This window comes from Anas acuta, chromosome 25, assembly GCF_963932015.1.
Source record: "Anas acuta chromosome 25, bAnaAcu1.1, whole genome shotgun sequence".
In the NCBI taxonomy this organism is placed as follows: Eukaryota; Metazoa; Chordata; class Aves; order Anseriformes; family Anatidae; genus Anas; species Anas acuta.
This window is the reverse complement of record NC_089003.1, coordinates 1,277,395-1,301,045: the sequence shown is the minus strand read 5'-3', so window position 1 is coordinate 1,301,045 and position 23,651 is coordinate 1,277,395. Positions and strand designations below refer to the sequence as shown.

Sequence of the window (23,651 nt, the reverse complement as noted above, 5' to 3'; positions counted from 1 at the left end):
AATAACACAGCCCGGGGAAGCCGGAAGCGGGAGGACGGGCGGCGAGCCAGCGGACGCGCACTTCCTGTGCTCCCACAATGCAGCGCGCCGCACGGGCGCTGCGCACGCTGAGGCTTTGAAGGTCACGAGGTAACACCGCAGCCAATCAGACGCCTCGATCCCCGCCGTGGCAACAGAGGCAGGGCCCCTCCTTAAGAAAGCAGCGAATAAGAGAGCGTTTCTCGGGCCACGTGACTCAGCCGGCGGGTGCGATTGGCTGTTGGGGCGCGTTGTTTTTCTGGCTGGCGGGAAGGGCGCGAAATGTGACAGGGCGGCGGTGGGCGGGTGAGGAGCGGGAGGGGAGCGCTGCGGCCTCCGGGCGGCCTCCTCCGGGCAGCCTCCAAGGAGCCTCCCCCCGGCCTCCCCCTGAGCCTCAGCGCCGGGAACGGCCGCGGGGCTCCCCCCCGTGCCCCCTTCAGGCCGTGCGGCGGGGCCCGGAGCCGTCCCGTGGCGCTGTGGGGTGCTCCCTGGGTGTGGGAGGCTCTCGGGGAGCCTCGCCCCGGGGCAGGGGCTGAGGTTCGGGCCCCGGGCTGGGAATTTTCCAGGCTGAATTTTTGAGGTACCCCCGTGTGGAGCTGGGGGGTTATTGGTGTTTTTTTTTTTTTATTGTTTGCAGGTGTTTGGGGCTGCGAAGCATGGACCTGGCCGTGGTTGCCGCTGGGGAGGTGCAGAATGTGCTCTCGGCTATGCAGAAGAACTTGGAGTGCCCCATTTGGTACGGCCGGGGATCAGCGCTGCGGCTCGGGCTTTTGTTTTTTGCTTCTGGTGAAGGGATTTGAGAGTGGTGGGGTCATAAGAAAACACGAAGAGTAATGTTTTAAAGTCAGTTAACGTTGGTGTTGTCTGAGAGCAACTACAAGACAGGAAGCGCGTTTTGCTCAGATATTGTGGCAAGCCTTGTTTTCGTGTTGCCACCTCCATGACTCGGTGCTCTACCCAACTGAAGTAAAAATATAACTCATCCGATTAGAGCATCGTTTGTAAAGCAGCGTGGATCTTTGCCACCGAAAGTTAAGTGTGGTTTGTACTTCTGCAATGTAAACAAAGGCTAAAATAACATAAATTCTGTCTAACGCCTGGATGTTTACAATGTCTGATCAGTTCTTAAAGGTTCTTGCTGCTGGTGTTGCAGATTTTTTTTTTGTCTATTGTGGTGAATATTTTTTAATCTTTAAATCTTTCTTCTATGTGTTTATGAAGGTATATTTTATATGTATATGAAGGTACATTTTCTTGTTTGCTATTACACGGGCTCTTGCACCTCTTCTTTACAAAGGCCTTTGCCCTTGCCATGGGAGGTCAGAACTGAAAGAGAAGCTGCTGGTGTTCCAACACCAAGTTTAAGTTTTGGAAACTGACTGCATTTTTGAAGCTCAATTTGTTACTGCTATTTTCAAAGAAGAACACGGAAGTTATGTTTTCCTTTTCTATTTTTTTTCTGCAGCTTGGATGTAGTGAAAGAGCCAGTTTCAACAAAATGTGATCACATATTCTGCAGGTAGGTTTGCAAACTTCTAATTGCAATGCTTAGTCAATCTGTTCGTATTCACTGCAGCATTATGCTTCTTTACTGCTAAAGATGTTTACTGTGTTTTGGTAACTTAATATGCGGCTATTTTAAGGGGAAAACTTACATTCTGAAAAAGCAATTAATGCAGTTACACAAATGTACCACATTGGATTGATTAATTCATTGTAACATGAGAATGAGAATCTAGGTATTCTGCTTGAAAATGAAGGATTTCTACTAAATACTGTGTTGTGATTATTCTTTTTCTAGGTTTTGTATGTATAAACTCCTCAGCAAAAAGAAGAAAGGTGTGGTACAGTGTCCTCTGTGCAAGACTGAAGTTACTAAGAGGTAACGCATCTTTGCAAGTGGGCTTGGGGATGAGAGATTTGAGCTCTGAGGAGGAGATGAATCATTGTTTCATAAATGTCTTAGCAGAAAAGTGAAAGAAAAACTGATTGAGGGAACTGTCAGCTTTCAAAGGAGTAATGTTTTGTCTCAGTATGGTGTGACCTGTGATCACAGGTCACAGACACTGTTCTTAGCAAACGTTTGTGCTATCAATTATAGGCTGCATTATTGTTCAGCCATTACAGCTAGTTTCTCTGCGCTAAACCTACATGAGGAAAAAGTATTATGATGCTTTCCCTTTGTGATAGTGTTTTAATTACAATAGTAGGCTGTTTGGGGAAATTGTGTTGATACTCCTTGGCCACAGTTTTCTATTGTCTCACGTTGCACTTCGCAGCTTTACTCCTCCTTTTTTGTTCAGTCTATTCTAAGAAAACCGTTGATAGCTTGCCCATACGTTTGTTTTAAAAACATGTCATGTGGTGGTGTTATTTCAGAAGTCTGACAGAAAATTCCAGATTTAAGCAGCTGATTGAAGGACTGTTGGAAGCTATCCACGCATTTGAGCTTGACACTGGAGTAAAATGTAAGCGTTAGGAATTTGATGCTTTTGTCATAGTTATTTATTGGGTGTTTCATTTACTGTGAAGTACTCAATATGGGAAGAATTTTTTGAAAGTGTTTTCTTGGATATAGAAGCTCAAGTTCCCTTGAAAGTTCCTCTAATTTTCCTACAATAACATCTTAAACTTTCTCAAGGGTTTTTACTGCATGTTCCATGATTGCAAGCTGTCCTCTAACTTTCAGTTCCCGGACTATGGGTGAATGAGTATCAAATAATCTTTAACTTATAACTTTGTGGCAAAGACTTGTTCTTGATTTGTTATTACACCCAATCTTGCATCTCTAACTTCTTTGGAAATCTTGGGGCGTGAATTAGTAAGTGCCCTAACAGTATATGTTAACTTGTTCCATTCAACTCTGTGCTTTTGGAATCCAAATTGATCCTTTCTAGCAGTCAGTGCCTTGTAAAAGCTATTGGCAAATCAGAAGTTTTTCTATTTTGAATTACATGTGTTGAGATTTTGTTGAGATGGATAAATCTATTTTTTCCTTAGTAAGGAGTACATTGTGCTATTAAAAACTAGACTTTCTTTTCAAGTTGTTCAGTCATTCTAAAATCAGTAGTTGAATTTTCATGCTAGATTATCCATAAAAGTAAAATTTTGGGGAAAATCAGTTACCAAGATCAAGATTTAACTTAATATTTCAGTACTTATTTCAGATAATAGGGTCAGTACTAGGCTATTTTATGAATAGATACCTGCTGTCATGCTCAATGTAAGAAAATACTTTTTAAATTTATTTCTGTTGACACTTTCTAGTTTTAAACAGCCATTGCCTTCCTAAATCATCCACAGAAGCCACTGCTGCAAAGCTTCCATGTAATGAAAGTTCTGTCATCCAGAGTAAGGGCTTCAGAAACAGGAAAAGAAGTGCTAAAGAAAATGAACAAGAAAACTGCTCCTTGGTAATTTTTTTTTTTTTTTGGCACGATGTATTTTTGGATTGGTTAGCATTTTATTTGGAGTATGTGTATGCACATGTACATAGGTAGATGGAATATGAGATTTCATTGTGCTTTCAGATTGCTGTTTGAATATTATTTCAGACAAGAATATTTGAATATTTCTGTCTTGTTAAAAAAGCTGCCTGCATAAATTTACCTAAAAAAGAAAAATCATGAAAAGATAATACTGCCTTAATATATTCTGTTGCTGATAGTAGGGTTGAAAGCTTTTTCTTCACAGATTGTTTAGTGAGGCTGTCAAATAACTATTTGTAGAGGCTTTTTACTTTTTTATGGGTAAGATCATGAATTAACCCAACTTAAGGTGACTGCTAAGTGTATAAGTCTGTTCACGGTGCAGTATTAATTGTTCTTAGCTACTTGTACTGATTACAATATTAAGTATGATAAAACTCTTACTGATTTAAGCTGTTAAATGCATGGCAGTTGCTTTTATTAATACGTTCTATTCCTGATATCAGAATGGATGATAAATTACAAATAGTGGTAATAAGTTATATGTATTGGCAGTTTGCATAGAGGCTGCCAATTTAAATACTTTCCCTTGGTTCTTTCATATCCGCCCCCCTGTGTAGTTTAAGTAATTACTTTGTGGTTATCTTGTTTCATTTGTTTTTAAATAACCTACTGTTACTAATAACTATTCCTTTCTATTCTCCCATCAGCAAGGAGCTAACATGGATGTACAGCGTGCAGACATCAGTGTGAAAAGGTGTTCCCTAAGAAACCGAAACCAGAAACATGACTTAGAAAAAGGAGTATTTATAGAGCTTGGTAAGAGCTGTTGTAGATCCATATTGGCTAAGCTCATGTATGATGCTTGCAAAGTAACGAAAGGTGAAAAAGTTCAGTGTCTTTAAAGCACTGGTTTATTCTCAACGCCTGAAGAGAGTGAAGTGTAAAACAGATTAACAAATCTAAAAAGTTATTTGTAACTAAATAACTGCCGTTTTGTAATTATTATTATTGCTTCTACCAATATTAAGCAAAGGATCTGAGCCATAAATTCAAACGTAGTGCTCTGACTTACAGTTCTCAGTGCAGGCAACTGTTTCCTGTTTGGAAATTAGAAATAACTCTTACTCTGTTACCAGTCACTATTTTTAAAAACCTCATCCCCTGGAACAGGAAGCAGACCTTTATGCTGGAGCTATGTAGATACTTGTGCACTGAAATTGTGATAATTATGTCAATTGAACTTGATCTGATATGATGAAAGTTGAAAGCATCTGCCTTTGGAAAGAATTAAGTGCACGAGCCTCTGTGATAGTAAACACTGACAAGTCGCCTTTCTCTGAATCCTTTCATGCAGAATAACAGCTGATTTGTTTTTAGGCACTGATTCATCTGAAGAGCTTTGCAAACAGGCAGGCAATACTGGGTAAGTAAGGGTTATTAAGGAATTTGTATTTTCTGAAGATGACAGTTCAGTATGCCCATTACTCTGCTTTAGTTAATTAACATAGGACTGACAGGAGTCTTCAAGCTCTCAAGTGGTTTTCAGCTTTGGGACATCAGGGTAGAATGGCTAGCTGATTCCTGTTAGTTTGTCATATGGTATTCTGCCAAGCTGTTTTCTAAATATTTTGTCTTTTACATAATGCTTCAGAATAAAAGCTTGTAGTATGCCTTAGAAAATAAAATCAAGTTCAGGACTGGGGGGGAGGCTGTTAAAGTATCTGAAATCCTGAAGGGATGTAGTTGTGGCCAGTGTCAGTCATGCATGGTTGTCTTTACTCAGCAGCTTAATTTCTGTAAAAGCTATTTCCAACAGCAATAAGGGGAAATTAAATTAAGTCTCCTATTGTGTCAAATCGTGGTTAGCTCTGTAATGAAAGTAGATTTTTTTTTTTTTCCTTTCACAAACCTTCCCAACAGGTTAGGAAACAAAGAAGTGGTTCAGATTTCATCTGAAGAAAAGCTAGAAGAACCTAAGAGCCCCGAGAAGGGGAATGAATATTCTTGCAATACACGACCTACAGAGCTGAGAGCTAAAGAAATAATTCTACCAAATGTCATAGGTATGTTCGTTAATTTAGTGATAAAAATGGTTGAGAGGAAAGCTTGGAAGAAAGACCACGAGTTAACACTTTGATTTCACACTATTAAATATATATTCTTTATTCTTGTAGTCTTGTGTTCTGTAGTTTTGTTGATGCCTACAGCTAGTGACAGTGTAGTAGAAGACTGCCTGTAGACTAGGCACTTACTGTGCACATTCTGCACACAGAAACGGAAGGGAAAATAAACTTGATCAAAGTGCAAAGATCCTTTGGTCTATTTAAGCCATTATATTGTCCCTCAGAACACAAAAGCTTTGTCTGGTAATTTGCATAAGTAGTTGAATGAACATGCATTGTGTAATCTGATATTTTCACCTTCCTCTGGAGAGAGGCTTGTACATTATAGCATCCTGTTTTGGAGGGAAACAACTGTTCTTTTAAAACCAAATAGAAGCCATTAAGCTTGTCATTGTTCCTGTGCATTTAAAATAGGGCTTAATAATTCATAATGCTTATAAATCTTCAGGTGAAAGTGATTTCTCAAAGGAAGCCTTCAGCAAGAAAAGCACGCAGAGTGTCGCTGAACATGCAAATCCTGATCAAGTGAACGAGATGGAATGCCAGAGTTCTCCTTTAAACATTCTTTCCCCAGACCTGCTGACAGAGAGGTGTGACAGAGCAAATAATGCCAGTCCCTTAAAGGATGGGGACACGTCTCTTTCTAAGAATGCAGAAGAAACGGGTGCAGAGCAAACTCGGTGCAGTAATAAAAGCCAAGAGTTTGATTTAGAAGATAGTTCAGAGAACAGACCGGGTAAAAGCAAGGAAATAGATGCTGTTGTGCAAAGTGTGGAAGATGTGGAAATGTGTGAATCTGAGAACAATTCTGAAAAAGAATCTCCTCTGGAGAAGCTCCTTCAGCCAGAGACACCACACTGTCCTACGCTGCATCAGGTGTCTAGGAAGAGATTGAAACGAAGCATTCAGAAAGTCAATGAATGGTTTTCAAAAAGCGATGAGATTCTATCTTCCAATTCATCCCATGATGATCCTGCTGAGGCAAGTGATGTTTCAGGTGAAGGAGATGCTTTATCGGATAAAGATTCATGTATTTCAGAGAAGACCAGCCCTGTGGTGGGTTTCATGGAAACTACAGTGTCTGAAGGGAACAAGAGGTGGTCCAAAGAAAAAACAGACAACATCAAAGACAAAATATTTGGTAAAACATATGAGAGAGAGAGGAAGTCAAATCCCCCTATTATCCTGAGAGAGATTTTACCTACTACAAAAAAGGAAGATGTGCCTGCTGTTCAGGAGTGCCTGAATAATTCCAGAAAAGATAGCCTAAAACGAAAAAGGAAGTCTGTCCGTCACCTACAGCCTGAGGACTTCATCAAGAAAAAAGATGTAGAAGAGGCAGGTGGATGCCCTCAAAGTGTTAACTCGTGCCTTGGAGATGCTGAAAAGAAAAAATGTGAAGAAAGTTCTGCTGGTAAGGAGAATCCCCCACCTGAGAAAAGAAAGGGTAGTACGCTAGCAGAATTTGAGGAAGGAGCATCCATGTCGAAAAATGCTACTGAAAAGGTGACGTGTGAGCACTCTGGAGAGCTAGAACTGAATAACTCTGATCAGAAGAGCACTAAAAATCCAAGTTCTGCAGCAAAAAGATGCAGACGTTCAACTAGGACTATGTGTGCTTTACAGTTAGTAGTGGATAAAAACTCTGCTTCCCCTGATCCAGCTGAGACGCTGATTGAGAGCTACCCAAGCAGTGAAGAACCACGGAATGCTGATTCTGAGCAACGGCAAGTCAGGCGCAGCAGGAGGCTCCAGTTACTTTCTGAAGAAATGACAAAAGAGACAGCAAAAAGGGCAGTAATTAAAGAAGCGAGCAAATACGACGGTGACCAGGAAGGGCCTGTCTTTGGGGTTGAAAAGACTGTGTTAGTTTGTGATTCTGAATGCAAAGACCTGTGTGAGCAGCAGGATATATCGAGTTGCAAGCCACTCACCAACCTGGAGAGTGCTGATCTAGAAGCAAACGCAATACAGATGAGTCCAAAAAATTCATCTGAGACTGCAGAAACTGGAAAACGTCTATTCAATCCTGCACCTTCACACCAGCATTCAGATTTGAATTCCTCTTCACCCAGAGCAGGTTCAGAAGAAGGTGAGGTGCTGGGTAACCCTTTCCTCCACCAGCCTCCTTCAAAGGCTGTTGTGCAAACTGCTTCCCACCTGCCTGAAGGGAAGAGGGCTGAATCGTGTCCTACTTTACCCCAGGACAAAGAGCACAGTACACAAAATGTTCCAGAGGGCCTCAGAACTGAAAAGTCACCGATGGCTAAAAATGTGTCAGAACTGGCCAAGGAATCTGAGGACAGTGAGCAAGACACGCAGTATCTGCGCAATATATTTAGGAATTCAAAGCGTCTGTCCTTCAGCCTTTATTCTGCTCCCAGGAAAGCATGTGAAATAGATGACGTTGCATCTGAGAAGCTAAAAATGTCCTGTGCTGATCAGGTAGAAAAAAGGCATAGTAAATACTTCAATACAGAAAACTTGCAGGAAGAGAAAACTGCCGAGAACTTGAGTAATGTTTGTGAGGAAGAGAAGATGAAGAACTGTGAGTCTGCTTGTGCTAGTCCCGTGTCGTGCACTGTCAGCAGTGCTGAATGTGTGCGCTCTGGGGACTGTCAGGATGTTTCACAGGTTGCTAACCAAGGGAATTTGATGACACCGGTAAGAATGGGCGCTGCTAGCAGTGAAGGCAAAAGCAGACCACAAAAGGGAGAGCGGGGAAGTGAAAAGACAGCGTCAACTGATGCAGGGGCAGAAAGCGTGTTAAGACAGAATCCAGTCAAAAGCAGTAAGAGTCAAAGTGTTCAGAGCAATACAGAAGAGCACGTTTTCCAGAGGACAGATCTTAACACAGTCAGTGAAATGTGCTTCAGTTCAGAAAGCGATCAAGCAGAAAAGGCCGAATTTGTTGACAGCGAAGGACCAGTGCTGTGTTTTCAGCCTGGATCAATGGCTCGTCCTACAGCTTGTCAGCAAAGGTCTGCAGAATTCAACTGCAAAGACGCTGAGAAAAGAAGGAGCAAAAGAAGACGATTAATAGGGGATGAAGAGCCAGCAACCCAAACTGCCAGCACAGGGGTGCCGGAGTGTTTGGTTGCAGAGACTCTGGAAGAAACTTTTAAAGGTGACTGTTCAGATACGTCTGAAACCCCTGATGGCTTAATGTGCTCCGATGATGATAGCGAAGAGAACGTCAGCTTCTGTGAAGCTCCTAGGAAAGACAGTTCTGCCGTGTTTGTAAAAAGTGCCTTGGTGAAAGAACGAGACCACGGAGGGGTCAGTTCCCAGCCACGATCTACAGGGATTCAGAGGGCTCGGAGAAGGGCACAGAAACTGCAGTCTTCATCTGAAGAATCTAGTGAGGATGAAGACCTGCCGTGTTTTCAGGCATTGATATTTGGCAAGTCGGCAAGCACACCTTTGCAGACCAATAAACAGGTGACATCTGCGGTGGGGTCTTCAGGAAATCCCAACACGTTGCCTCGGGGTGGAAGTCGTGAGGACAAGGTGCAGAAAACGCCTGAGGCTGCCCTAAGCAATGGCTGTGCTTCGCCAAGCCAGGAGTCAGAATGCTCTGTGAATTTGTTTTCTTCCCAGTCCAACGTGTCTGAAGAGTCAGCTGAAGGAGCACAGGAGCCGAAGAAACCTTTATTACAAGTTCATGCGTCCAAACAACAGAGCAATGTAAGTGAGAGCAAAGAAACCCTTCAGAGTTGCACTGGACGGCTGAAGAGAAGAAAAACAAACTCCAAAGATGAATGCCAGGAAGACCCAAACCTAGGTACAAACCCAGATTTTTATTTCCTTGGCTGTGTTTGTAATGTCACTGCCTGTAGGTTCTTGAAGGTTGCACAGGAACTTTGTTCTGTGTTCATGTGGTGCTTGCTCTTGGAAAGGAATGTATCAGCTCAAAGCAATCAAACAACAAACTTAGTTTTTGTTTTTTTCAGAGCAAAAATGGATCGACTTGACTGGGCACCAGTTGCCAGCCTGAGTCTGTCTGATGGGAATTAATTTTTGAGTGAGATACTAGATTTGTTATTATAATGTTATACTTGGATCCATCAATAAAGCTTCATAGAGCCTTCCTAAGCTGTTTCTGCAGCTAAAGTGTTTGTTGAAATTGGCCGTAGAATTCTTTAGTATTTATTTTGATCTTTTCATGGCTTTCCTAAATATTTAGGACTCTTTCATCACTGTTGAAACACTTCCCTTGTGTTCTGTTTACTGTGCCGTACACGTGGCATGATGTTCTTTGAAAGGTTCACTTGAAGTAGACCTGGGCTTTTAAGTTAAGTCTTTTCAAACCTTGTCATTTTATCACTATAGTTAAAAATTTGGCTAAAAGGACTATGTGATAAAAATTGTGGATAGCTTGGTTTGTTATTGTTTTGTTTTGTTTTTTTTTGTCTATAACTAACTTGGATTGTCTTCCATCTTCAAGGTGAAGCATCTGGATATGACAGTGAAACAAGTCACGTAGAGGATTCATGTGGGCCATTCTCTCAGGGCGAAATCCTTTCTACACAGGTGAGTGAGTTTACACACAGAGTTCTAAACATAGTTTATGTTTCCAGCATCACTGCCTCGTATGCATTCTAGGATATAGCAAATCTGTGAAGTCAGTGCAGTGGGAAACTGCTTTCAGCATAATAGGTTACATTCAAGGGCCTAATTAATCAAAAACTTTGAAATGGCTTCTATGCCATGATGTGTCTGTCTTGTCTTCCATGGTAATGGTACATTTTAATGGCTGTAGCTTGTTACGTGGTGTTGATTACAGTGCTTAATTGGGGAAGTTGCAAGTTGATAAATCTTCGACTAATGCTGGAAGCCTCAGCTTCCTATATTTAAAGGCTTCATTGCTGTGGAATTTATAATAAATGGTGATAAGTGCAATGAAAAAGCCAGTCCTTATATTTAGAGGCATGGATCTTTCCCTTTAAAGGGGAAAGATTAAAAATAAAAAATCTGTATTAGAATATTATAAATGTAAATAAGAGTAAGAGCTGTGCTCAGTGAAAGATCTGTCTAGCACAGCATCTTTTCTCCAATATTAATTTTTTATTACTGTTTAATAGCCTGAAATCATGCATTAGGTTTTTGTTTGTTTTTGTCTTTGATAACTTCAAGGTAAGTCTCAGGCCAAATCTCCCTCCTGAGCATTAAGATTACTGTGGGTTTTAATGTATTTCAAAGAAGGTGGAGCTGCAGTTTTGTGCTTTATGGGTGGTTGTTCCAAATACTGCATCAGTCAGTACACGACATGGTCAACTTGCAGGATATTATTAACAAAGCTACATCACAGGGCAGAAGGGATTTGTCTGGCTTGAATGGAATAATTGAAGTATGGGAGCTTTTGTTTGGGGATTTTCAGTGGGTTTTGGTGGGGGGACGTTTTTATTTGTTGCTTTTGTTTTGTTTGTTGTGTGGTGGGAGGGGGGTTGTTTTTGTTTGTTTTTCATTGAATCAGTAACAGGGAATCTCCACATGGTGTCAGTGCTAGAGCTACAAATGGCAGCGTTCAGGACTGTGGAAACCACTTTATCCTGTATGGTGAAGCTTTTAGGTTTTTAAAAGAATCCTTTGAAGCTTATGTTATGAGGAGGCACATGACATATGTTTAGTAGTGGGTACCGTAGTATTCAGAGACAAAGTAGGAAAGAGTAGGATGAAATATTTTATTCCTTTCGTAAGCAGCCTTCGAGGCTTTCATAAAGGAGGAAGGTGCAGAGGCTCAATACCTGATGTTCATTATTAACTTTTAAATTAAGTGGCCAATATAAGCTAATGCGACTGGAGCAAAATAATTTTTAAAGAAATTTCTACAAAAGGTTGGGTTTTTTTCCCTGGCTAATTAAACTGTGGTGAGCCTTTAAATCTGAAATAATTAGAACAGTGAAAAAACTATGATTTCTTTTTCTTTCCTTTGACATAGCACGTGTTGTTTGTTACAGTAAAATCATCATAGTTGCCTCTTCCACACATAATAAAAAGTAATTCATAATTGCTGTGCTAATTTTCAAGTATTTGTTAAATTGATGGTATTGTTTAAAACTAAGTTTGCTAACGTTGGTGCAACCATGCATGGCTTGCAGCAGAAGAATGCAATGCAGAACAACCTGAAGAAACTACAACAAGAAATGGCTGCGCTCGAAGCAGTGCTACAGGAGCATGGAAGTCAGGACTCCGAGCCCTTACCTGCGTGTAGGGAGCTGCTGGGTCCCAGGAGTGAAAGAATACTTGCAGTGGAACAAACAAGGCAAAGAGGTAAATAGCAAACAAAACCTTTCCTAGCTATCCTGTGAACGGTTGTGTGGCTATTATTAGCTCTTTTTCTCCTCTGCCACAAATTACAGTGTTAAATTCTGCTCGTCTATCAATTTAAAATTTGCTTAAATTCAGCTGCTCGGTGAGACAAACCTGTTTTATTTATAACTTAGGTACTATGCAGTGTAACAACACTCCTGTTCCAGATCTGTGTTGGATGGCGCAGGAGTATAAATAGGCCTTGTGGCTTGGCAGGACTAATCCCTGTTCCTGTTTTGTCATTTCTCCTGTTTTCTTTTTGTTTTCTTTTCACTGGGATGAGTAAGGGGCTGGGAGGGTGGCTCAATACCCAAAGGACTTGGCCTCTATTGCTGTGGTAGAAACTTCCCTCTAACACATGAAAGAATGAGACAGAAAGGAGTTTAGGTAGGTATTGGCAGTTAAAAGTAATAGAAATGAGGGTCAGGTTGCTGGTTGGGGCCAGGGTTGGGGGGGGAATACCCATAGTGGTGTGTAGGTCGTAAATCCCCTCAACAGTACGTGAACACAAATGTCCTTGCCAGTAAATAAATGCTGAAGAATTCCTTAATAATCACCTGCTGCTGTCTGTGTGAGAGGGCTTGATATCAAGTTTTTCTTTGTTAGGGAGATATTGAGATTAGTGTTTGGACAAGCTGTCTGCAACAGAACGTAGAGCAGTCTTTCACCAAAGCCTGGAGTAAGTCCAGATGTTCATTGTTGAACTTCTCACGGTGCTAGAAAGGCACCCAACGCTGATTTAAAGACTTCCAAAGATGTAATTCTTGTTGAACTCCTAGATAAATTGCACCAGTGTTTTATTATACCACTTGCTGCTAAATACATATGTATACATTCCTTCTGTGGCCTTATTTCGGCGAGTTCCCTTTGTTTTCTGAAGGCAATTAGGATAATTTAGCATTCTGGAATTCAAAGCCATTTAGTGTCTTACTAAGCCTTTACTGTGCGTGGTTTTTACAGTACAGCAATCTTACCTTTTTGGGTATCTTCAGCCGCTAATGTTAAATATATCGTTAAAATATTAAGAGACTGATTAGTTTCTAACCTGTGCTTATTTAATGAGACTTCCTAATTTGCGTGGCATCGTTTGAGAATCCTCTGTCATTTCATAAAACAGGTTTTGAGATGTGACATTTCTAAAGCCAGTAAGTCCAACTATTACAGATACCTATAAATAGAACGTTTGAGGATTAAGGCAGCAAATTAACGATTAGTTTCCTTCAGGCTGGAAAATTAATTGAATTAATTTGGTTCATGTTTACGTTTTTATTCTAGAATATGGATTTCTGTCTCGGAAAAGCTTAAACTGATTAGCGTTATTGATGGCTTGTTAAAAACTGCAGGCATCTTCCAGCTGCCAAATAAATGCCTTTCTGCTGCTTGTGAACGCAGATGCAGTAGCGTGTTGAGGGGATTTGTAAATAAACTGCACTAAGTTGTGTAGCTTTGGCCTATTTTCCACCTTTTTCCACCTAATAGGTCAGCTGGTATTTCGGCTTTGTAGATGGCAGTATCTGAAATCAAATGTAGTTATTAGCTGTGCTTCTCAGGGCGTAGCATTTTGTGTAGATTTCTGTTCGGGAACACTGGCCACTATGAAATGTGTCTAAATGGAGCTTTTGGAGAATGCTTGACTTCTCATCTGAATAAACAATTATGAACAGTTATTTTGCTTAAGAATTGCTCTTTTTTTTTTTTTAAAAAAAAAAAAAAAAGGAGCAGAGTCAACCTCGGAAGGAAGTCTTGAAAATCACAAATGCAGCACTTCAAAGGGATTTTCAGCCGATGAGGTCCATGCTATACCAAGTGATTCTTCTAACAGTGAAGTAAAAGAATTAGAAATTGAAAGGTAAACTTTTTTTTTACTTTTGCTTATAGCCTTGTATTCTAAAAAGATGAAAAGAATCTTGAAGTAAATTCCTCTCAGCTTTTGAGCAATTGTAGTAGCATAGCTGTTGCTGCATGCTTGTCATCTTTGTTTCACTCTCAGTATCACAATTCTTCCTCTCAAGGTCTCCTGAACTGCCGTATCCTTCTCTGAAATCCTCTTGGTCAAAGAGACCAGATCTGGAGGAAGACCTTCGGCATGATAGTGTTGTGGAGCACAAAGCTCCTCAAGAGACAAAGCCTGTGCAGGAAGCAGTGCAAGAATATAGTCAGAGTGAAGAAGGTAACGTTGAAGAGGGATACAACATGGTTTTATTTCTGCTTTTTTCCAGATGTTCATGTGTTTTTCACACACACTCAAAAGCTGCTATTTCCTGACAAGTAAATCGAGGATTTTAACTCTTGTATTCCTGATCGATTTTAAAAGATGTAACTTCGTGTTTGGCTGGTCTTGTTTGGCAGTCCAACTGTCTAAATGTATGGCTGTCCATCAGGATGGAGTTGAGCAACATTTTTAAAGTGATGGGAGTCATTATCTGTCTCACATGTAGATCAGTGCTTCTTGCAGGACATGTTGCTAAGAATTTTGCAGGTATTCTGGTGTCTCAGCTATCTGTCAGGAAAAAGTAAAGACAGGCAAAGGTGAAATTGTAAACAAACAAGCACACGAAATGATTGCAGCACATAAACTTAAATTGATGCAACAGCTTTCCACTGTGACTAAAAGAAGCATGAAATTATTTCAAGAATTAATAAGAATTAATTTCTTTTCCTTTAGAAAATGCAGATGAGAAGTCTGGGACTAAATTAAACAAGGCATCTGTCTTAAATGATCTCTGTGGAAATGTGACCAGGAGCCCACATGCCTCTTCCTCCTTTGTGAAGCCTCCTCACCTTCAAACTGCAGAAGCAACAAATAGTTCTGCAGTAGCTCAGAACGATAACAAAAGCCATTCCCAAGGATGTAAATCGAAGAGAAGCGTATGTTTTCCTACATCTGTCCTGCACAATGCATCTGGGAAAGAAAATGCTACAAATCCAGTTGTGACTAACAGGAAAAAAATGTCAATTGTGGCATCAGGTCTGAAGCAAAGTGAACACGTAAGTATATTTCGGAGTGTTTAGAGATCTGTTTTTAAATCATGCCACTTGATCACTGTAGTTGTCAACACAGATCTAACTGCATTGGAAGCTAACCTTGGAGGTAATCTTAGCGTAATCTACAGATCATACTATAGTAGCTCAAGTCAGACTTCACTCCTAAAAATAAGAGGAATGTGGCCTGTGAACAGCACTAGAAAGCTTACTGAAGTCTGAACTTTTAAAATGACTTCCTACTGTCTAGGGGAAAATCACATTATTCCAGAGTGAGAGGACTTTATTTTTAGAAAGCCTTGGCAAACAAATGCTGCAGTGCCTGCTCTTCTAAAATTTTCTAAAGCGAGATACATGCAGAGATCATAAAAAATGTATATGTCAGCTTCTTAACTCCCATGTTGTTCCAGTGCCTTTATGTTTATTGTTCAATTCATAGCCAGTGGTGCAGAGCACTGCTGCTTATGTTTATGGCAAATGATTTGGTCAGCTTCTGGAATTAGGTCTCTTATTGGTAAAAAAAGGCACACGGTTGTTTTTTTTTTCCCAGTGTTTACCTGGTTTAAGAATGTAATCACAAAGGACTGGAAATCTGCCCTCTTCTCAGAATTTGCTTAAAGCATTTGGTAGTCTGAAAGTCACTGCCGTGGAGAACATTGGGGAGAAATGCCTTCTTACATCTTTCACATTTCTCACCAGTCTTTTAGTGAGAGCTAAAATCACTATTAATAACTACTAAAAATTCTGCTATACAGATTTTTTTTTATGATGCTTTAGTGGTTGGCTGTTTGGAAACATTCTAATTTTAAAAAAGCTGCTTTTGCTAGGTTTCAGTTGCACTAATGGCATGCATGACAGCTTTAACTAGGGAGGAAGTAATTTGAATGCTTTTTTTGTTTGTTAGAATGTGTTTAAACTTGTTAAGTTTTGTTATGAAAGCTGCTGACAAGTTTATCATACATAATAAACTCCGAAACTCGCATTGGGTTGTTCTCAGCTGTTACTTCATTATCCAAATTCTGCTCCATAGTGAGGATTTCTATAATTAATCAATTCTGAATTGCTAATAATCCTGGCAGAGGTATTGTATATCATTAGTCTTTGTTGCTTAGCATTTTTTGAATCTTGTGGCCTTCTGAATAAAGTAGCATAAGAAAGGAATTTTTTAATTATAGTCTTCTAAAACATTAGTGCTAGTTACTGATCCTTAATAAATCCCTCTTTTGTGACCATCAGTAACTAGCTCGAAACTGTTTCTACAATGCATTTCCAGGAGGAAACATTTTTTTGGTTCATAAACTGACTGGGAACTCTTTAGCCTGTTGGATGGTGCCAAAATTAGTGACTTTTATTGTGTCTTTAATGGAAGCATACACTCTGTGTGCCAACACGAATAAAACCACTAATTTAAAATAACTACTGTATGCTTTGCTACTATAAACTTGTTTTTATAATGTTTTGCTAGCTATTAACTTTATTTTTTTTTAACTGTTATTCAGATGGTGGTCCAGAAGTTTGCCAGAAAAACTCAAAGCACTTTTTCTAATCACATTACTGATGGAACAACGCACGTCATAATGAAAACAGGTTTGTTGGGAGCCATGTGAACAAACCCCATATTTACACAACAAGTGAAATAGTTGACTCTAGACTAACAACTAACCAACAAGCAGATGGTTCAGCAATAAATTTAAATAATTTAGAGGAAAAGGTATTCATAATTTTTGGTATTTAAGTTTGGGAATACAAATCTCTCTAATTTGATTTCACAGAATCAGTGTGGGAGTGCTTTGTTTCCCTGTGTGTTTTAATTAAAAAAAATGCTAAAAAGCAAAATATTTTCAGACAAATCTGGTTGTGTGGGCATGCTATATACTGTCATAGAAGCACTTCTGGATGGCTCATGTTTGGATAGAATCCATGGCATGAGCCTTCATTGCTTTTGAAAACCTACATAGAAAGGGAGCCAGAAAATCCTGCTAGCCCAAATCTATGGACTTGCTTTTTTTCTTCCTGCAGTATATCACTAGCAGGATGGCCATGTGGTTTTGGAGACAGAGATGGTTCTGCCTTCATTCAAAGAGCATGATCTGTCTTCTGAAAGTTGTGCCTGTCCTTGTGGAGCAGAAGAGGAGCTTAGATGGCTAGTCATCTAAAAGTTTATGCTAACATTACTATAGTGATACGTATTCCTTGCCTGTTATCTTTAATAACTAAAAAAAAGAGTCCAGAAGTTCTACATGTGACTAAGTTCTGCTCATTTCCTTCAGTTGAGCGGGTTTGGGAGGGAAATTTTAGGACACAGAAATTTCTCAACCTCTCTGGTCTTGATATTTTGCAGCCTCGCTTAGCAAAATCTTTTGGTTTTCAGTACAAATTATCTGAGCTATTTTTCATTAATAACAAAACTAAAAGATCTCTATCATTGTTTATTCTGCAGATAAGGAGCTGGTGTGTGAACGGACACTGAAGTACTTTCTGGGTATTGCAGGAAGAAAATGGGTAGTTAGTTATCAGTGTAAGTATAACTTTTTTTTTTTTTGAGAAAAGTTGTCTCTGCACTTCTACCACAAATGTACTTTTCTCTTGTTCCAGATAAAAATATATACGTATATATATCTTTTCCTGTCTTGAATATGTTAGCATCTGGTGTTTTGCAGTTTCTTCTAAATAGTTTTTAAAAAAAATAAAGTAACATCAAGCTGCTTTAGCTTCTGAATACTTTTTCTGCTTTCAAATAACTGTATTGGATTGCTCTCTTCCCTGTGACGTGCCTTTCCCATTGTACTTTAAATCTTTGAACTGCATGGTATCAGTTAATGCAAAATTAGTATTAAAAAAAATATGACAAAATTCATTAAGTACGTTCAAGCAACACAGAGTATTTAATTTCCCTTAGTACAAATACCTTCATTTTAATATGGTGGTGAAGTCAAACTATTGGCAGTGGAAGAACAACTTTACTGTATAAAATGACTTGTGCTGTTCTATCTTTTTTTTTAGGGGTGGTTCAGTCTTTTAAAGAAGGAATGATACTGGATGAGGTAGTTTTTTTTATGTTTTAGACTAAAATATCAAATGTGTAAACAATGCTGTTACATTGATGACTCTACTAGTAGTCTCAGATATTGTCTAAGCATGAAATACATGCAAATCCAGCTGTGAAAAATCGGTTCCTAATTTTACCAAAAGCCACAATTAGATGACAGGTATTCAGTGTTATTGAATGGATCCCTTTTAGTAAGTGTTCCTGTTGATGGATTACAGCGTAGAGGAAGAGATCTGGAGTCTGCATAAAGTAATAGTGTTGGAACACATCAATACTGATGCCTTGTTTTTGTTGTTCAACTTTGCAGTAGACAACTACTAGAAATGTATTGTTCCAGTACCTTTCCTAGAAGAAATAGTTTTTGATATGACCTTAATTTCAGTTTGGTTTTTTTTTGTGTGTTTCTGGATGGTATTAGGATTTCTTTTCTCAGCTACACATTTCTGGGGAGTGTTGTATCAGTGAGAGTAGTAGAGAATTAAGTGTTTATTATATGCAGTACTATATTTGTTGTAAATCTATCTGCAAAATGAATGCCTTGAAATAAAACAAAAAAGATGTTGAATATACTGATAGCTATCTTCCATCAAACGAGACTTTACAGATAAATTAATTTTATTGTTGGAGTACTCCTATACTGTTCTTCCTGCTACATTTCAACATTGTTTGACTACGTGTTTCTTTAAAAACTGTAGGATGCTGCAGCGATTTCATTTGTGCTCTCTTGTTCTTGAAAAATCTTTAGAATTAAATGTGTGCAGAAAATGAAGTTTCCAATTCTGAAATCTGATATCTTTCTGTCCTGATCTGGAACTCTGACCAGCAAAGTGTTCTCAATCTCCAACTTCAGGCTTTTTTATTTTCCAGGAGAACTTTGAAGTTAGAGGAGATGTAATCAATGGGAGAAACCACCAAGGTCCTAAGAGAGCAAGGCAGTCTCTGACTGAAAAGGTACAAGCGTTATCAGGGAGGAAAACCCATTCCTGCCCTGACCATTTCAGATACGTGGTGAAAGCAGCTGACTATTTGTTACTTCTGATTCCTCTGCTGCTCTGTACGTACAGAATTGTGCAAATTGAGCATATTTTCAGTGCTGCTGACAGAGCTCACTTTTCACGTATAAAAATGCTTAAGTGACTCTCAGTGCTTAGAGTGGATGTCATTGCTTTATAACATTGGTATAGGGCAGTACAAGGTTGGTGGTTGTTTTTTTTTAATTTGTAACCTGCAAAACAAAAGTTTCAGTTATGCTTTGTGAAACAGCATTAGCTTAATAACCAGTCCTAGAATTGCAGTGAAACTAGTGTGCTAAATGTTGTCTTGTAAGGGTGCCATATGTGTACTCTGTTAACATGTTCCTTGTTTTTCAGATATTTAAAGACTTTGAGATCTGCTGCTATGGTCCTTTCACTGATATGACTACAGGTATGTCATTGTGGTGGAACTGAACAAACTCCCAGTATTAAAAATAAGTATGCACACACACGTGTATATCTGAAGAGGGGTTGTATGCATTCACCAGAATTTCACGTTTGAGCTCTTTTTGGTTGCTTTTTTACGTCTTTTACTTTGAAACTTTCAAAATATTTACGTGAGGTATTGTGTAGGTGGAGGATTTAATCCAATTCTATCTCCTAACAGAAAGTGTTCTCTTCTATTTGGATGTCCTCAGGAAAATGCTCTGGCAGTTCTAGTGTATTTAAAAACAGATGTTTTATCTAATTTATCCCTGCTTCTCTAGAAATGAAGGAAAAGCGTTAATATCATGCTGTCAGGTAATCGTTTTAAATGCTACTGAAAGTTACGTTTGGAGTGCTTTTTTTGCTGTCCTAATAAACAGTTTCTAAGGTATTTGTTTATCTAGTGGTTGACAGATCATCAGCGTAATCTTCTCTCTCTATTAGCAGATGTTAAAAGTGAAACACAACAAAACTAGCAGTTTATATGTGAAAGAAAAGCTGGGAAAGATAGCTTTTTGTTTAAAACTGAATGAAGTATAGCAGATGTCTTAAATTTAAACTAGAATTTTTCTATTTAAAATATTTATACCCTTTGTACTTTTGTGGTTTGGTCCTTTTTTTACAGCAGGTACTTTCAATTTGTCCAATATAACTTTGGATGAATTATCCTTGCACCTCTTGACATTTACGATAATTACTACAGAGGATGCAGTGCTTTCACCTGCTGCAGTGATGATCAATTATGGCTCTTATACTTGCGAGACTTATTTACTTTCTTCACTATGAGTTCAACAAATTGCTGGAAATTAAATACTTTAGCTACTTCTCTTAATGAGAGATAATCACAGTTCTAACTTCTGATTTCAATTTGAATTTCGTGCCTTACATCCTTATGGTAAAAGGAAATAAATTGTTGGTGGTTTTCTCTTTAACTTTTGGGCACGTGTTGTTTTGGATTTTTGTTGTTGCTCTGATTAATGTGAGGGGGAAGCACTTGGCAAAAGCGCCTGGGACTTGGAATTCCATCCTTTGGCTGCTGTACTTGATCCCTTTCATGATATTGTTACCCTTGAATTTCAAAGGAGATGGTGTCTTCAGCAGGCTAGGAAGTGTACTAAAGCCAACATCCTTTTTACAGTGACAGTTTGCTTTGGAACAAAATACAGGGACTGGTGTCAGTTTCAGAGTGATATAAAGCACAGTAGTAATAGACTTGCAGAATCACAGAATCATTTAGGTTGGAAGAGACCTCCAAGATCAGAGTCCAACCTCTGACCTAACACTAACACGTCCTCCACTAAACCATATCACTGAGCTCTACATCTAAACATCTGTTTTATCTGTTTGTTTATCTGATTTATCTTTTTATCTGACTTCTTCAGGGCATCTTGAATGGATGGTGGAGCTTTGTGGTGCCTCTGTAGTGAAGCAACTTCATCTGTTCACCCACAAAACGGTAAGTGTTGATGAATGTTGCACTTAGCTATAGCCCATTCACTGCATTACATAATGTGCATGTTGAAAGATTACCCAGTCTTTTTGGACTCCTCAAAGGCTGATACATATGGGAATGTTAGAGAGAACTGTGCAGTAATGATACAAAACTGCATGGCTGCCATACTCTGGACTTGGAGTGAAGCTTATACTGAGCTGAAAACTGATCTGAGTACTCTGTGCCAGCCACCTAGATAATCTTTATTGAAATCAGCACTGAGCCTCACCTTACAGTGCAAAAAGCCTTTAGTGCCTTAACTTAGTCACAGCATTCCTGGAGAGAAATAACAGAAAAAAATTAACAACCAATGTGTTTCTTCTTCCACCACCACTTAACGTCCCCTGTGAAATCCTCTTTGAAGCAGAGTCAGCCCAGTTATCACCCTCTGCAGATAGGTGTGAGAGTCGTTCAATGACAGACAGATAACATTTTTATTTTCTTATCTTGGAATCCTAGAATTCCACTGCTGTTGTGGTTGTGCAGCCAGATGCTTGGATGGAAGGCACAAGCTATAAAGGTAAAACTGCTTACAGTCATGGATTGCCTTATGGTACACGTTGAGTGTCTCTGTTATATGAGTGGTTTTAATAGTTAAATATCAGCGAGATTTGTAGAGGAGTAGGAATAAAATACCACTACTTTTGAAGGGGGAGGTATGTCTTGAAGTCTGAAAAGACAGACTATATTATTTCAAGAATCAGAAATGGAGTTTCAAAAGGTGGTCTGCTAGTATAACTTGTAAACATGATACTGGTGGTGTGTGTTTGCTGTTGGCTCAGTTGTCCTGCATATCATCAGCTTTACAGAAACCTTTTGTACTGCAGAAAGTTTGCTAAAGGGGAAGAAGCATCTCTGACTAATAAAAATCTAGCAGAAAGCCTCAGATGGGACAAGATTCTCTTGGTCTGGAAAGAACATCCAGCTACCATGTGTTAACTTATAAAATATGGAGAGAGATCAATACAGATTTTTTTTTTGTGTGGTGTCAAAAGCTTCCAGAGAAACAGTGTGACCTGGAAAGCACAAGTGGTCCAGATTTGACTTGCTTTTAAATGAGATATTGGGATGAATTGAAGCAAGTTAGGCTATGGTGGAGTTCAGCAAAACAATGGACCGTGAAGATGATGTTGCAAATACAACATGTCACCGAGGTCCTAAGTTAAAAGATAACAGGGACTGCACTCTGATTTTAGTGTTTGTTCTGTGGTGTTCCAAACTTCCTGCTGGACCATTTGCCAAGCAGCTGTTCTTTATGGAGCAGCAACATTACCTGCCTTTTTAAAAGGAATTGTGGCACACAGCTGTTTTTAGAAACTTGCTTTTTATCAAAGCCTTTAAGACGTCAAAGGTAAAACAAGTAGTTTAACCAGAAGGGTATCAGGAAGCTCGCTGTTAACCTGCTTTGCCTCACTGATAATAGTTTTATCAAGTGTGTCTTTGTCTTGCAGCAATCCAGCAAAAGAACAATGTTGCCGTGGTGACTCGAGAGTGGGTGCTAGACAGCGTTGCTTGCTACGAGTGCCAGGAGCTTGACGCTTACCTTGTGTCCTAAAGGGGTCTGCACTTCTCTTCCTGTTGCTTTAATTCTCCTCAGTGCTGATACTTTAGTAATTGTTTTAAGGGCTATGGATTTGTAAGTATCTTATGCAGAGAATTTGTGCAAATAGTGTTTTGTTTTTTTTTTCAGGGTAAAATAACTATTTTTATTAATCAAAACTGAGTAAAGATGGAGTTGCCTGCTGTTCTGTAAAGATCAACATTTCTAATTTTAAAATAGTCCCTTAAAACTCGTGTAAAACAAATTGAGGTTAAAACCTAACTAGAATTTAGAACATGGCTTCCTTAGAGAAACGGTGATGCATTATTTACCATCCCAGCCAGTCCCTGCCTGTATGCTTAAGGTCTTTTTCAAGGAATACTTGTTTACAACAGTAATACTGGGCTCAGGGCTTGAATTAAAATGTACTTGCACTCCTGAGTAACTTCCATATTTGTATTTTGCATAAATACATAGCCCGAATAAGGATGTATGTATATCAATACAAAGAAATACTATTTAGTGATTACTTGTGTATCAGCATGGTTACTCTTAGGCTGTGGACTACATCTGTTTCAAAAACTATACGAGCAGCAGTCCTGTTGTTAGGACCCCTGGATACAACACATCCAACTATGTGACTATACAAGTGTCCTACTCAACCTGTAGGTGGTTTTCCTGGTTAGTACGAGCACATTCCCTGAAAAGCCAGCACTTGATTCCCAGTGTAAACCACTCCTTAAAACAGCAAGCCTCTGTTTTCGTTTTTTATTTCTGAGAAGTGTATGTGGCACCTAAAGAAATAATAAATAGATGCACTTTAGTATCCCAGTGACCTACAATAAGCCCTGTAAGAATCTGCTTCAAATAGTCCCTGCCTGCAGAATGAGACTGCAAAGAAAACACATTGCTTTTTATGGAAGAAAATATATTGCTTCTTTCTGTTGCCAAGCAATGCAACTTCATAAATAATTTTGTACTTTCAGAGCAGAAAGTGAACCTGTTTTCATAAAGTTGTTGTTTAAAAAAAAAAAAAAAGTAATAAATTGTAGCAATGTTCAGAGAATTGTTTGGATGCTGCTAGATTGTCTTGGAAACGTATAAAATATATTTATAAATACTGCGATGCTTAAAGTAAATAAACTGATTCTGGCAAGTATTTCATGTAATTGTTCCATTTTTATGTGAATCAGTCACTTAGCCTCTGCATCGAGGCATACATGAAAACATGTCTGGAGTCTAGC

General features: G+C 39.1%; 1 protein-coding gene across 3 annotated transcripts; it reads left to right on the top strand.

The window, feature by feature from the left end:
• Positions 1-46: 46 nt before the first annotated feature.
• BRCA1 (BRCA1 DNA repair associated) lies at positions 47-23,566 on the top strand. Of its 3 annotated transcripts, none has more exons than XM_068660770.1 (23): positions 47-129; positions 656-754; positions 1,484-1,537; positions 1,820-1,900; positions 2,398-2,486; positions 3,286-3,431; positions 4,157-4,265; positions 4,827-4,872; positions 5,370-5,512; positions 6,021-9,356; positions 10,020-10,105; positions 11,674-11,845; positions 13,601-13,733; positions 13,897-14,054; positions 14,550-14,872; positions 16,366-16,453; positions 17,307-17,384; positions 17,870-17,910; positions 18,783-18,866; positions 19,286-19,340; positions 20,758-20,831; positions 21,327-21,387; positions 22,319-23,566. In XM_068660770.1, exons 2-23 carry the CDS (start codon positions 675-677, stop codon positions 22,420-22,422), a joined length of 5,541 nt encoding a protein of 1,846 aa, XP_068516871.1. In that variant the 5' UTR covers positions 47-129; positions 656-674; the 3' UTR covers positions 22,423-23,566. The 3 variants fall into 3 exon arrangements, with proteins under 3 accessions (XP_068516871.1, XP_068516870.1, XP_068516869.1); XM_068660769.1 differs by lacking the exon at positions 47-129 and adding an exon at positions 273-324; XM_068660768.1 differs by lacking the exon at positions 47-129 and adding an exon at positions 331-555.
• The last annotated feature ends 85 nt before the right edge of the window (positions 23,567-23,651 follow it).

What these genes read in the sequence shown, in the direction of transcription:
- BRCA1 (XM_068660770.1), top strand. Translation starts at nt 675, where the DNA reads ATGGACCTGGCCGTGGTTGCCGCTGGGGAGGTGCAGAATGTGCTCTCG. An exon ending in GTCTGAAGCAAAGTGAACAC is followed by an intron (nt 14,873 to 16,365) that starts GTAAGTATATTT and finishes ACTGTTATTCAG; the next exon opens with ATGGTGGTCCAGAAGTTTGC. An exon ending in GGCAGTCTCTGACTGAAAAG is followed by an intron (nt 18,867 to 19,285) that starts GTACAAGCGTTA and finishes CTTGTTTTTCAG; the next exon opens with ATATTTAAAGACTTTGAGAT.